Raw genomic sequence first — 14,214 nt, 5'->3', positions numbered from 1 at the left:
TTTAGAAACGGAGGCTGTTGTCTGGCCAGCGATCGTAAAGTTGGTGGCTGCCTTTGTTCCCCCCTCCCTCAGAAGAGCTGCCCCCCCAAAAAATGTGGCACCTCCCCTCCCCCTAAAAAGCTCAACAACTTTGAGCTGAACCCCTAAAAAACGGGGGTAGATCACTGCCAGATTTTAATTTTGAAAGTAGATTGCAGTCTCTCAGGAGTTGGCCACCCCTAGTGTTGGCCAGGGTTTCCCAAACTTGGGTCTCCAGCTGTTTTTGGACTACAGTTCCCATCATCCCTGATCACTGGTCCTGCTAGCTAGGGAGGATGGGAGTTGTAGTCCAAAAACAGCTGGAAGGCCAAGTTTGGGAAACCCTGGTGTAGATAATCCTGAGCTAAATGGACCAGTGGTCTAACTCAGGATAAGGCAGTTTTCTGTGTTCTGTTGCTTATGTTCAGTAAACATCACCTATTTCTCTTAGGCAAGTTTCCCCCCTTTTTTTACTCCAAGCAGCAGCATCAACAATGAATGCCTTGTTTAATCTTTCCTTCCAGGGATGTTCTTTGTGGATATCTCCTGTGCTCTAATATTGTTTCTATCACCCCGAGACTTGGGGAACTCGATGGCGAAATCACATCAACTTCTCTTCAAGCTGTGGACAAGTCCTTTGTTTGCAGGTAATTTCTCAAATCCTAAACGGGGAGGACCCCGTCCAAGCACATGAATTGTATGTTATTGTCATGATCAGAGGTAACAGCACATCACATGTCCATCGCTATGTGTATACAGAGCAGTTGCACTTGTAAATTTAAAATAACGTTGCATAAATTCCAGGTTGCTTAATCACTGGTCAGATTTTTTTTGAAGTTTTGCGTGATCCACTGTGAGAAAACGTCAGCTTTTTTCTAGCCATGAAAAAGGGATTAACAAACGTTACTTAGAGCTAGCATGGTGTAGTCGTTAAGAGCGGTGGACTTGTAATCTGGTGAACCGGGTTCGCTTCCCTGCTCCTCCACATGCAGCTGCTGGGTGACCTTGGGCCAGTCGCACTTCTCTGAAGTCTCTCAGCCCCACTTACCTCACAGAGTGTTTATTGTGGGGGAGGAAGGGAAAGGAGAATGTTAGCTGCTTTGAGACTCCTTCGGGTAGTGATAAAGCGGGATATCAAATCCAAATTCCTCCTCCTCCTCTAGTGTTCTATGTTTTGACAGCAGTTTTGTTAAAAAGAGATTTTAATTTGGTGGATCTAACAACAAAGGCTTTTTGTGTCCTTTTGCAGCGGGGGTCATGTCAAGTTAGAGGAAGATGCAGACCTTGGCTATGTAGAAGATGGGACACCTTGTGGCCAAGGAAGGATATGTTGGGAGCACAGATGCCTTTCTGCAGAATCCTTTAACTTCAGCTCCTGTCCAGGAAGTACAGAAGGCACCATCTGTTCAGGGCATGGAGTAGGTTTTGCAGTGCCTTGAGGGAGTGATTGCACATTAATTCCTTAAATATTGGCTGGCTGGCAAGGGTTCTTTCTGTGCCTTTTCCAAAAGGGCTGTAAAAGAGGCTGAAAGTAAATACATGTGAACCAATCTGTAACCTATGCGTATAGGGTGGCATACAAATAAGAATAATAAATCATCCAGTATACTTTAAAGCACTGGAATTAATCATCTGCCTCATTTTGTAGCCTAGTGGTGGGAAAGCAGGAAAGCAATATCCTTTATTTATATTCGGATGACATATTCAGATTTGAGGACTGCTTTCTAAATGTTAGATTACATTCTTTATAGGTGTGCAGTAATGAAATACAGTGTATCTGTGAAGGGCTGTGGACTGGTGCGGACTGTGCCAAACCCATCATGAAACCAAGAAATGATGATTTTATGCCCAATCCAGGTGAGTTGCATGTTTTACAGTTTAATGAAATGATCACAGGCTACTTGGGGGGGGGGGGGGTCAGACTTCAAAGCATGTGCATTAATTTTCCACTTAACATGCCATCACAGCAGTAGAGTCTTTTGTCAATAGGTACCGTTGGACCAACTTTCACAGGCCAGAGCCCAGTTTATCAGATATAGCTACCTGCCACAAGACTCGGTTGTCTTTGAAGTCATGCTTTGTAAAAAGGGCCATCACTCAGTGGTTCCACACTGAGTCCAAGGCACCTCTAGATTGGGGTGTGTGTGGAGGAACTGCACTGTGAAACCATTAATAGCCATTTCCAGGCACTGCAGACAATATTGAACTAGATTGACCAATCGTCTGACTTGGTATATGGTTATATATGGTCAAGGAGTACCAAGACCTTGAACTTGGTCTGGTGGAAGATTGGCAGTCACTGCAGATCCCACAGACAAGGTTTTATATGCTAGTGGCGGTTGCCTCCCCAAGCAGCCTGACCACCACATTTTTCAGCCTCCAGGCAAACCTCAAGAGCAACCTCACATGGAGAGCATTACAATAATCCAACCCTGAGATTACCAGTACATGGGCAACTGTGGTTAAGTTATCCTGATCCAGGAAAGGCCATAGTTGTCTTCTGGTAAAAGGTAGTCCAAGCCACTGTTCTTTCATTGGCAGAGTTGGATCCAGATGAAGCAGCTGCTCCTTCAGTGAGAGTGCAGCCCCAAGGCGATCTAGATCAGAGCTGTGGCAGGGGCAAAAAGCTGAATCTGCTCTTGCCAGGGTTCAGATCCAGATTGGGATATGCATACACTCAGCTGCTATTTACTAAAAAAAACAAAGAAACACACCTAAGTTGGCCCACGTTGCCTTGAATCCTGCTTTATTCTTTGCTGCTACATGTCTCCCTGAGGGTGTTTATCCCAGAGTTTTACACCTCTAAAAATGAATCAAGCAATCTGAATTTAGGGTTGTCTCCAAATATAGCATACTCCGAATGAACCCATTTAAATATTAATGGACATGTCTGTTGATTTTAATAGCTCTACTCCCAAGTATGACTTAGCTGAATAACTGTATTAGGAAAACTGAAGTTTCGTAGTTTTACGTATGTGCTCCATCGCCTCAAAATGAGGTACATTCAGATTCTCGTTTCCTTTTTTTTAATCTAGGTGTCACTAGCACAAATATTATTATAGGTGCTATCGCTGGTACAATTTTAGTGTTGGCTCTGATTATGGGCATAACTGCATGGGGCTACAAGTAAGTAATTTATATATATATATCTTATATTAATAAAGGTAAAAAAAGGTTATTTCATAAGATTTTCTATACTTTATTATGATTTGATAAAGTAAAAGTATGAATTGGCAGTGTGAATTATCAAATGATTTAGGCAAAAGAGAATTTCAGAAGTTTCCCTAATCAGAACTGCTTCCAGTTCTCCTCTCTGCAAATAGTTGCCATTCTAGGCTTCCTGTACTCAGAAGACTTGTTGTCCAACATCTGCGGACTGAAATCTGCATAAGACTGGAGGACAGCCTTTGAGTAAAGCTAGTCTAGCCATCCTGCCTGGGGATTATGGGAATTGTAGTCCAATGACATCCAGAGACCCAGCCAGCAAAGCTGATGTACTCTTTAAGTCAAACTTGCCACAATAATTATATTATTTACTGTCAACAGCCTGGTTTACTAATTTTTAGTATAACTTTCTCACATTCTATCTTCAATTATTTACTGCACACCTTTGTTTCAGCATGTCTAAACGAAATGTATGAGAGGAAAAATAAAATTTATTGAACTCATGCACTGATCCTAAGTATAGGCCACATTCACAAATGTTGATAAGTCTGGGTTGCTAGGCTCCCAAGGTTTTGGGAATAAGCCACATGCTTTGTACACACTGTTCAATGCCCCCCTCTTGCTCCTACCCTGGCATGAGGAGGGGAAACAACCCCAGAAGCTTGAAAGGGGTTTGACTTCCTGCGACGTCCAAGCCTGAGATTGTGCATTGTTTCTACCTAACAACAACTTTTGGTCTCAGCAAGCAGGGTTCTTCTTAACCGTCACTTAAATGATACTAACTCTACTTATGAAGTTAGGCAGCTCTTGAAAGGTACCAGAGGGGATTGCGCTCTCCTTCCTTGAATGAGAAGAGAATGAAAATAGATCTGGTTTGCGCAAGAAACCTCATGGTTAGTGAGGAAGGAGTTTCACAACAAGCCAGAGTTTTGACAGCATGAGTCAAATTGTGGCTTAGCTCAGCTAAGGACTGGGGAGGAGCAAAATGGCGGCAAGCTCCTTTCTGGAAGCCCACATCTTTGTGGGCCTAATAAGCCATTGACTTGGGTCCACATGACACAGCGAGCCATAGTTTGTCTTACTGTGCCATGTGAACCAGGTCAGTGTGTGAGTTCATATTGCCCGGGGTCTGCAGGGTTTGAAATAAGAAACATCCTTTTCTTCCAAAAGGGCTTTCCTAAACTCAGCCTATGCATTTCAAACATAAAGCTGATGCTTCATTGCATGCAGTTTTCATAGTGTCATGCTCTGTTTCATAGCAATGACTCAGTTGCTTGGGAAAGACAATAATACTCAACTTCTGCTAGGGTTTCTTTTCTATTTTATATCTTTGGGACTGGATCCTAAGGGCTGCACAAAGGTGGGTCCCACCCCCTCTCTTCAACTGCAGCCACCCACACCTGGCCCTGTGCTGTTCCTGAAAGTTTCACAACAACTCTCTGAAGTGGCTTTTCAGGGGCGTCAAAGAGATGTCAAAGGAGGGTGTGGGTCTTTCCCATTCTGCATGTGGAAATCCACTGGGAGTTCTTAGGATCCAGTTCTTAGCTTATGATACTGAGAAGAGTAATGGCAAGTACAACATGGTAACTCACTCTCTTATCTCTCTTCCTTCCTCTTGTAAGAAACTATCGAAGACAGAGGTATGTGAAAAAGCAGTGTGGCCACATGTCACAGAATGCTTCAGATGTGATCCCTATTTATTATTTAGTTGGGATATATCTATATATTAGAGACATCAGTATGGCTAGGAATGTAACATTTTTTGTGTACATGGAGCTGTGGGCTGATGAATCTAATTTAAATGGCTCCTATCTTTGTAGTGTTAATGTATTGTCCCTTAAGACTTGGATTCCTGTATTCTCAGATATGTTCTTTTAGGAGGGTGGAGCCCTAAGGCAGAGACCAGAACCCCGTGGCCCTCCAGATATTTTTGGACTACAACTCCCATCATCACTGACCATTGGCCATGTTAACTGGGGCTGATGGGAGTTAGAGTCTAACAACACCAGGAAGGCCATGGGTTCCCCATACCTGCCCTATGTGGGCTGTTTGTTTTTTATTACACCTTTATTTTCCTAGCAGCCACAGTGTTGAAATTTAACTTCACACCCAGTTCAATTCTGCTTAGTACATAACATTGATTACTGGAGCATTTTCCAATTACCTGGGCACTAATCGCTTCCATTATGAACTTGTCTGCATGTTTGCCTTTTTAATCAAAAGAGAGATTAATATAGCCATGTATGATCCCGCTCCTGACTGGTGCTGAGCACTTGTTTTTCTAAGCCACAATATTTTTTTCCAAATTAAAAAAAAACCTTGAAAGGAGGTCTAAGGGACCTCATGGATGGTGTTAGACTACAGCTTCCATCATCATTGGCTGTGCTGGCTGAGGTTGATGGGACTTGGAGTCCATCAACATCTGGAGGACCCCCGACTCCTCACCCCTGCTCTAGAATAAGGCCCAGCAGCATTGTCCTTGGTTTGCTTTGGCCTCATGAAGATGCCATGTGCTGGCATCTGAAGCTGAGGGCAATGCTTCCCTATAAAATGGCTCCAGGTAGCAGCTGAGCATGTGATCATTAGGACTAGGAAACAAATGGTGTCAAAAAGGTAAGCGGTTAGGTGGCAACTTGGCTTTATGAAAAATATCTTCTCTACCCTTTCCACTTTCATGCTCACAAAATTCTAAAAAACACTGTTGGATTAGCTCTAAGTTTGACATTAAAAGTCTTGTACTTCAAGGATAGCACAACTAGAAAAGCAAGTACTCTTACCTCTGTTTGTCACACACAATAATTAATTAATCTTTCTTAGATAACATCCTGTAAGTGTTCTTTGATCACAGTTCAAAGTACAGGAGTCCAGTGTCATAGATATGGAATCTTTTTTCCCCCCTTTGTATAAAACTATTTTTTTTGTAAGGGAAAGTACAAAAATTGTACTGGTGTATGTAGGTATATATCTATAATCTGTTGCATTAGTTTGAATCTTTGGTCGAAGAGTGGGATTCGGTATTTCTTGAATATCCTGTTTAACGAAAGAAACTCCTTAGTTGAATTTGGGATGGGGAACTAAGTTTGTTATGACTGCTAGGCAGCAGTAGGAAATCCCCTTCACTGTGCTCACGTAATATTTGGACAATATTGGGTATTGCTGTTGTTTTTAATTGCCTATTAATTATCAAGGCCTTCTTTACCGATTGCTCCAACCTGTCACGAGATGGAGAAAAGGAAAGATTGGGGATGTAGAGGGTGGCAATACCTAACCCCACTCTTGAGTGTCTCTTAAATCAAATTGTTCAAACTTGTTGCCTTTAGGCCTATTAAGCAAAACATACTCTGTAATGGGTGCATATCTTAATTAGACTTTTAAGTATCTCAGGGAATGCATTTCCCCATTACAGAATGTAAGCCTATTTTCTCAGGTAGCCATTCTCTCTTATTTATATAGTTATGTGATAAATTTTCATGGTCTCCTTTCTAAGCTTTTTCCTGTGCTATATATATATATATATGTATATGAGTGTGTATTTATTTACATATATATATATATATACATACATACATTTGGAATATGCATGTGTGTTTTTTTTGTTTTTTAACCTTCAGTGTGTTTCTGACTTGAAAATGTTCATTATGCTTTAGACAAATCCCTCAGGGAGATTATGTAAAAAAGCCTGGTGAGGCCGACTCCTTTTATAGCGACATGCCGCCTGGAGTCAGCACAAACTCTGCATCTAGTTCTAAGAAGAGGTCTGCTTTTCTGTCGCATTTTCAGATTTCTACCTGTTCCATCACACATTATTCCATTAGTCAGAACCTTTCATTGTTTTGCAGCAGGTTTGATTACTTCTTTCCTTCCTTTTGTGGACTGTGTGTGTGTGTGTGTTTAAAGTGACCCCCTTTGGTCTTTGATTACTGACTAGTTGTATCCTCTCTTTTCAAGTGCACTTCTTTGGGGATCCAAAACTCCGACAAATTATATTGGTGGAGTGAGTGGGTGGGTGGGTGGGCTTTGTAGCCCCACAGATAAATCAGATCCTCAGTTCTGATAGCCATCTCCTTCTGCTTGGAAGTGCCTTGTTTTGCTGCTTATAAAGTGTCCTAGCTCCTAATCAAGCAAAACACTGTACCCAAATTGCCATGAATTTGAGATTACGATGAAGTAATCAAAGAAGGGGGATGCTGTACTTTCATTAACTGTTATAACATTAATGAATTACGGTAATAGAAATGTTAGAAGTGTTGTATTTTATCACTAGTTTGCCCTGCCTTTTTGTTCTTTCGTATGTTGCCAAATCTGGCATTTCCATCTTGCATTTCTCTCTTTTTACTGACCAAGGAAGGCCTGATTTACGTACACAGCCACCCTTGCGGGTGAACCAGCTTGTGATGTAGATCCCTGTAGGCATGGCACAAAGTTTTTTGAGTGGCTTCCCATGCATTTTGGCCAAGGTTGCAGCAGCAGGGTTGGAGTGTGTGAGAAGCTCCTACACCGCCATGTGGGTTGTGCCCTTCACTATTACAACCAATTATCCGTGGAGGCAGGATTGTTGTGGTCAGGCCATAGAATCACTGCCGACACATTGATTCCGCCAGATTTAATCCCCAATCCAATGCCTCTGGAGCATGACGCATCCAGGGTGAGCAAATATATATTGCCCTCTTCTGTGAAAGGAAATGCAGTGGACATGTACATGGAGCTCTGTTATGGATCTGGAGCTTTGTGCATGACACGAGGCAATGGGCTGTCCGTTGCTCTGTCTGCTGAAGAAAGGCATACGCACCATTTTGAAATGACACACACATCATGCTGCATTTAATAGTTCATGAAGGTCACTTTGATCTGTAAACCTTTTTTTTCTATCTTTTAGCATGGAGAGATTTATTATGGAATTGCTTTCGCCCCTCAACATCTTAGAAGGCTTTCACAAAAAAAACAATAATTCTGCCATGTAATAATACTAATAATGGACAGGCTCTTTTGTGAACCATCATTTCCCCCCTTTTTTCTTTTTAAAGATCATTCACGCTTTTGGTGGTTTTCAAATGAGAAACTGAAAAGAAACAGAGGAAATTTGCTCCTCAGATTCAAAGTTGTGAATGTAGTAGCTTAGTGATGCATATGTAATGCCGATGCAAATGTCTGTGTAATACTGAGGGTTTTTATACCTTTGTGAGATCCTCTTTAATTTTTGCATGGCAGATGTCAACTTGAAAAGTAACTCCTAAGTCAACATCCAGTTTCTTGACTGAGGGTTTATGTTTGTGGAAGGATTAAAATGTTGATTTTTCTGAGAATAATCTTCAGAGCTGCATATCCATCTGCAGTTGAACTTCTTGAATGCCTAAATATAACAGAATTTTTGGAAAACAATTTTCCTGATATTTTGTCTTATTTAGGGAGCAAAATTTTGTTCATTCTATGAAGCTTGACTTTTTAAATGGGCATTGCTTAAATTCCATTGAATAATGTTATGTGTCATCCCCCCCCCCCCATTTCCATTGATTCCTCATTTCAACCACTTGTTTGTTCTTTACTGTATAATGGTATGAAACTCTTAAGGTCTGTCTACATTAGGACAAATAGTATCTCTTGTCAGTTACCTATAAATCTAGCTAAGTTTAAAACTGGCATGGCCTATATTATGGGTGCTTAGTATCAGGCAGGAAATTTACCTTCACAAAAGTTTCAGACTACAATAGTTGGACTAATGAGTAGGGGGAAAAGTTCTGTTGGATGCAGTCCTTCATATCTTACATATTTTATGAATAAAAAAATTGCACAGGGAAAAAAGATTAGAAAAAGCAAGAGAAATATGGGGCTGGATTCAGTCAAAATCAATGGGACAAGTTAGTCATGGCTTAAATTAACACCACTTGATTTCAAAGTCAGGTTCAGCTGACTTTGGTTGGATCCAACCCATGCCATTTTGTCTTATTTATGCAAGAGAAAAGGTTCTAAGGTATAAAGGATGCTTATCTACGATCTATATAAATTTTGTTAAAAAAATAAAAGTAGTTTAGGCAAGTCTATCCAGGCACATAGATCCTGACTGTAGGAGTGCAAATATCCAGAGATGTAGTGATCAGGTGGGATTGCTATGAGGAATTATAACAGATATAGAGTAAGCCATCTGTGTCAGCAATGAAAGCATTGCATTGACTGGGTTTAAACTATTTTGATATGATTCTTGATCAATCCACACCTCTGCATCTCTGGCCATTTCTCTACTGTCCATCTCTCTTGCCTGAGAAGTCACGTACACAGCCCAGTTGCTTAGCCAGGCAGGCGTCCTGGGTCATCAAAGACAGTGGGCAAGTTTATTTGATGTAGGATCTTAATCTTAGGGCTAGGAAGCAGATCTCACATTAAGGTGATAATGGTCGCTGTCCTCCTGGCTACCCTCCTTATCATATGTATTGATTGTTTATTAACTCCGGGGTTGCCAGATCCTCTTCTTTGTAGTTCTGCTCTTTGTTTACCCCGGGAATATTTGTGCTTAATTAGTTTTAGTAGTTTAATTTGTCCCCACGTGGGTTTGTGGAAATGCTCAGAAGAAATCTGATTGGTTCTTACGAAACACTCTGTAAAAAGTTCTTTTGTGAATAAAAACGGCCTGGGCCAGGGGGCTGCAGAAACAGACAGGCACAGAGAGACACAATTATACGCACCCTTCCCAGAGTCTTGCTGGTTCAAGTCTCTGTGTGTATTCTTATTAATCCTTCCTTTACTTTGTGAACGCAACACTGACGTGTTTTAATCTCTTTCACTGTCAGTTTTAATTATTTTTTGAACTTACAACTTTTTACTGATGATTTTAATATATCTTATATACTGCTCAGTGGTTCAATTGGAATATCATTTTTGTCAAATTAAATAATACATTTTTAAAAATTCAAGTGGCAGGACAGATGAAATTGGGATAATGTGTTTTTTGTGTGGATGTGCAAAACCTAGGATTTAACCAGGTTTGCATAAGCCATCTCAGAGAATGAGCTTCATAAGCGGGTTTGAGTTCCAGAACTTACATGAGAAAGTAAGTCTCTTCCAGCTTAGTTTTCCTCTGGGGAAACAAGATGGACAGAGAGAACGCAACCTGGGAAAGGAATAAATCATTTTCTCCCTTGCAGGATCCTGCTGCTGCTCCAAGCTTGACCCCCTAAGACAGCCTTCCTTAATTTGGTGACCTCCAGAGCTTTTGGACATCAACTCTCATCATCCTTCATCCACAACCATGCTGGCTGGGGCTGATGGGAGTTGTAGTCCGAAACATTTAGAGGACACCTGGTTGGAGAAGCCTGGTCTGAAGAAACCAAGTGGGAAAGGAGAAGGACTAGGTTGCACTTCTGCCGGGTGTAGAAGAAACTTGCTTTCTTCTTTTGTTTCTAGACGACCTGTGTACACATCTCCTCTGAGCCAGTTGTAAAGGCACCAGTGATGACCCAACATCCAAATATTTGCACCTCTGAGTGCAATAATGGAGCCTCTCACCTGCCATTGTGTTCATGAGCCTGCCAAATTATTTGACAGTCATCCTTGTCTGGCAAATAAATGAGATCTCCCACATAGACTAACATAACTAGAAAGGTCTAGAATCTGAAAATGGGACATGTTAAATAGATGCCCTTAGAAATTCAATTAGAAATGGGTTTATGAATGTGTCCTGAGTAGATATGTAGTAATGTGCACACTATTTTAGGGAATGAATAGATTTAGGAACAGTTGTAGGAGCAGAAGTGAAACTTAACTGGACTTTTCATGGACTGCTGATTTAGGCAGACATTCTGGGTATTGTAAACAGACCTTTAAGTAATCCTCAACTTAAAAGTTCATGAATAATGTCCTTAATAGATGCTTTATGTACCCAAACCAGCCAGCTCATGCAAGTCTTGCCATTTACTCCAGGTCAAACGGATTATCTCATTCATGGAGTGAAAGAATCCAAGATGCAAAGAACCTTTCGGACATCTGTCAGAATGGGCGACCCAGGAGTAACTCATGGCAAGGTGAGAATGACCATCGCGTCAGCAGTATTCATAACCATTGCAGAGTAGATGCTGTCAACCAGCATGCTGCAGCCATATCTACAATGCCAGAGTTAGAGTTCATGCTTTGCACATATAAAGTCTTACGTTCAGTCCCTTGTATCTGCAGGTAGGTCGTATTACTACTTCATGGTGGTGGAGAAAGAAAGGGAGAATAAAAGTCAATGCAAATGACTTCTAGCATGCTACTTTCCTTGGTTCCATCATATTGTTTTCCACTGACTTATCCTTTGGTCTTATTTCAGGTAATATAGGCGGCAACAGGAAGAAAGTCAAAGGCAAAAGATTTAGGCCCCGGTCTAATTCCACTGAGTAAGTTTGACCTTGTAGTTGAAAACAAATACAGAAAGACTATCCAACTATTTCTGTTTCAGTTCCTTCCTGCTACATATTTGAACCAGAAGGCTTCTAGACTCACTGAAAGTACTGATTATTAAATGGTGTGGCAACAGGTTTTTATTTTGACCATGTGTTTTTAACAGTTGCTTTTGTTTTTGAAAATACGCCTATTCCCCTCCTCACCTAGGCAATATGTACCAGTGGTAACAAGCTCCTCCATAAGTTTCTTTTTAAAGTCTATTATTTGGCTTCAGGGCAGATTTTGGGCAGTTTGTCAGCAAAAAACCAGGGGGCGTGTCTCCCCTTGCACCATTTCCCCAATGGAAATCCTCACTCCTCCCATCTGCATATCTGTCAATCTCCCCTCCGGAGATGCTTCAGTGTCACCTTGGGGAGGAGAGGAAAGGAACCAGGGCGAAGGGTTTTTATGTTGTTGGCAAAGCTGTGCAGGGTTGAAGGGTTAATCACCCATTTGCCTGCACTGCGGTCCCAGTCCAGATTTTCTCCCCCACTCCCATGGCTGCTACTTTAAAGGGGAGCAAACACAAGAGACAATGATCTGTTCAACATCACATCTAGCTTGGCCCTAAGAAGTACTTCTAGCTTGTTAAATGTATTCTCCTTAGCAGGATGGGCAGTGAAGCAGGCTTTCCCATCGCAGTTTTGTGTCTCCCCCCCCCCCCCGTTAACTAGAAGCCCCACACCTTCTCACCTTTGTGTGCTGCACTATTCCCCACACCTGTTTACTGCTGCCTGTTAATCTGCATGGGAAGAAAGTCCCTGATTTGACATCCAGGTGTGTTTCACTACCAATGAAAGTGGATATTTAATGCCATCTTGCAACTGGGGGAAATGGGGAGAAGAGATTTAGATGGCAGCACTAATGCAGAGTTCAGATGTAAGGTTTCAAAATGTACGATTCTTCATGCTAACTTTCACATTTAGGGCAAATGTTATTCAGGGAGACCTGTCAAGGACACAGTGGAAATCATCTGCTATATTCCACAGTAAACTTCTCTACCTAATCAGCAGGAGCAGCCAACATGTTACCTTACATATGTTGTTGGACTACAACTCCCATCAGCCCAAGAGTACATGGCCAGTGGTCATGGGTGATGGGGATTGTAGTCTAGCAACCTCTGGAGGGTTGGCTACCCTGGTGTAGCATTCTGAAAGATAAGTAAATATACAACATAGCTTACCTCAATTTCTGTTATCTGGTTCTTTCCTAATTCTGGGTATGGTTTGTATCCCACTAGATGCACATTTTAGTAAATTAGTTTGAATAACATTGGATAACCATTTTAGTTTCACAAGGTGCCAGGAGTTCAGGAAGCCTTTCTCTGTAAAAGGAAGATGCTTTCCTATGTGTTAATTTGCTTGGAAGTTTCGTATTACTTTCAGCTACAGTGGTGCCCTGCAAGTTGAATGCCTCGCAAAACGAAAAACTCGCTAGACGAAAGGGTTTTTCGGTTTTTGCGTTGCTTCGCTAGACGAATTTCCCTATGGGCTTGCTTCGCAAGATGAAAACGTCTTGCGAGTTTGTTCACTTTTTTCTTAAAGCCGCTTGAAGAGGCGCAGTTGCTACGGACCGTGCTTCGCAAGATGAAAAACATCGCAAGCCGAAAAGACTCGCGGAACGAATTAATTTCGTCTTGCGAGGCACCACTGTATATACTTTCATTAGAGAACTACGTATTGCTAAATAAGACTTACTTAAAACAGTTTGCTTTGTTTGTGGAATGCCATCTACTGATACATGCTGTACGGAACGAACAAGCCGCGTGTGGCAACGTATATTTTATGTGTTCATGTGCTTGCCACAACCTGTGGAGTAGTGTGATCTGAATGCAAATGACATCCAAAATGAGCCAAAAGAGAAGTTGTCAATATCTGGAGAACTGGCGTCTCTGTGCTGCTGTCCATTGCAGCATTCCTGGTGAAAGGTTAACTACATGGCTATAAGATGACCCCTACCCAAGGCTACAGAGCCATTAAAGCAAACTGGTCTTGGTGGTAATGGGGGACAAAACAAACCCTGGTCCTGATCCCTTTAGAGGAGTTGATTAATGACTGCTGGAAATGCATAGTTTTATTGCCATATTTGTCCCTAAGATCAGTGTTACACAAAGCAGACCAAGCGGTCGTTTTGCTTGCATGGTATTGTGTAAGTGGAGCAAAAGAGAACTTCTGTAGTTGGACAATTTCTGTGGGGCTATTTTCCTACTGGCCCAGTAAAGTTTGTTTTACTTCCATAGTTTTGCAAAGATGAGACATTAACGTTCCAGAGTTTTCTGCAAACTTAAATGGGTAGAACAACAGTTTTGACTATTAACACCAAGACCCTGAGTGTTGGCATAGGAGCATGTGTTAAAGCATGTCCCAGTGAACTCCTTTCCCGGGTAGCCATTGCTTTGTTCATTTGTACTAACTTTGCCTCTATAGGTGTGCATCTTCCTCATTGTTATAAAGGATATAAACTTTGGCTTAGATTTTCCCCACCCCTATTATATATTGTGTTTTTGCAGCAGAACATCCCATGCTTCTGAGCCTGGGCTTTCCCACACCAACCAAATCCCACCCCAAGGCATAAGCCACAGGGGTTCTCACCACCCCCAGACAAGGGATCGGGATCACAGGT

At 41.7% G+C, this 14,214-nt stretch overlaps 1 protein-coding gene across 12 annotated transcripts in view; it reads left to right on the top strand.

Annotated features, from left to right (window-relative positions):
• Positions 1–14,214, top strand: part of ADAM22 (ADAM metallopeptidase domain 22) — a 120,668-nt gene that overhangs the window by 91,180 nt on the left and 15,274 nt on the right. For 4 of the 12 annotated variants that reach the window (XM_082194139.1, XM_082194140.1, XM_082194134.1 and 1 more), the window contains exons 22-29: positions 543–665; positions 1,268–1,436; positions 1,770–1,875; positions 3,054–3,144; positions 4,806–4,823; positions 6,831–7,025; positions 11,095–11,195; positions 11,480–11,546. In XM_082194139.1, the coding sequence (XP_082050265.1) occupies positions 543–665; positions 1,268–1,436; positions 1,770–1,875; positions 3,054–3,144; positions 4,806–4,823; positions 6,831–7,025; positions 11,095–11,195; positions 11,480–11,546 (870 nt within the window). Of the gene's footprint in view, positions 1–542; positions 666–1,267; positions 1,437–1,769; positions 1,876–3,053; positions 3,145–4,805; positions 4,824–6,830; positions 7,026–11,094; positions 11,196–11,479; positions 11,547–14,101; positions 14,213–14,214 lie in introns of all 12 variants that reach the window. The other 8 variants (XM_082194132.1, XM_082194136.1, XM_082194138.1 and 5 more) reach the window with 5 other exon arrangements.

Source organism: Podarcis vaucheri, assembly GCF_965113315.1.
Source record: "Podarcis vaucheri genome assembly, chromosome: 12".
Taxonomy (NCBI): domain Eukaryota; kingdom Metazoa; phylum Chordata; class Lepidosauria; order Squamata; family Lacertidae; genus Podarcis; species Podarcis vaucheri.
This window is presented reverse-complemented; position numbering and strand designations above follow the sequence as displayed.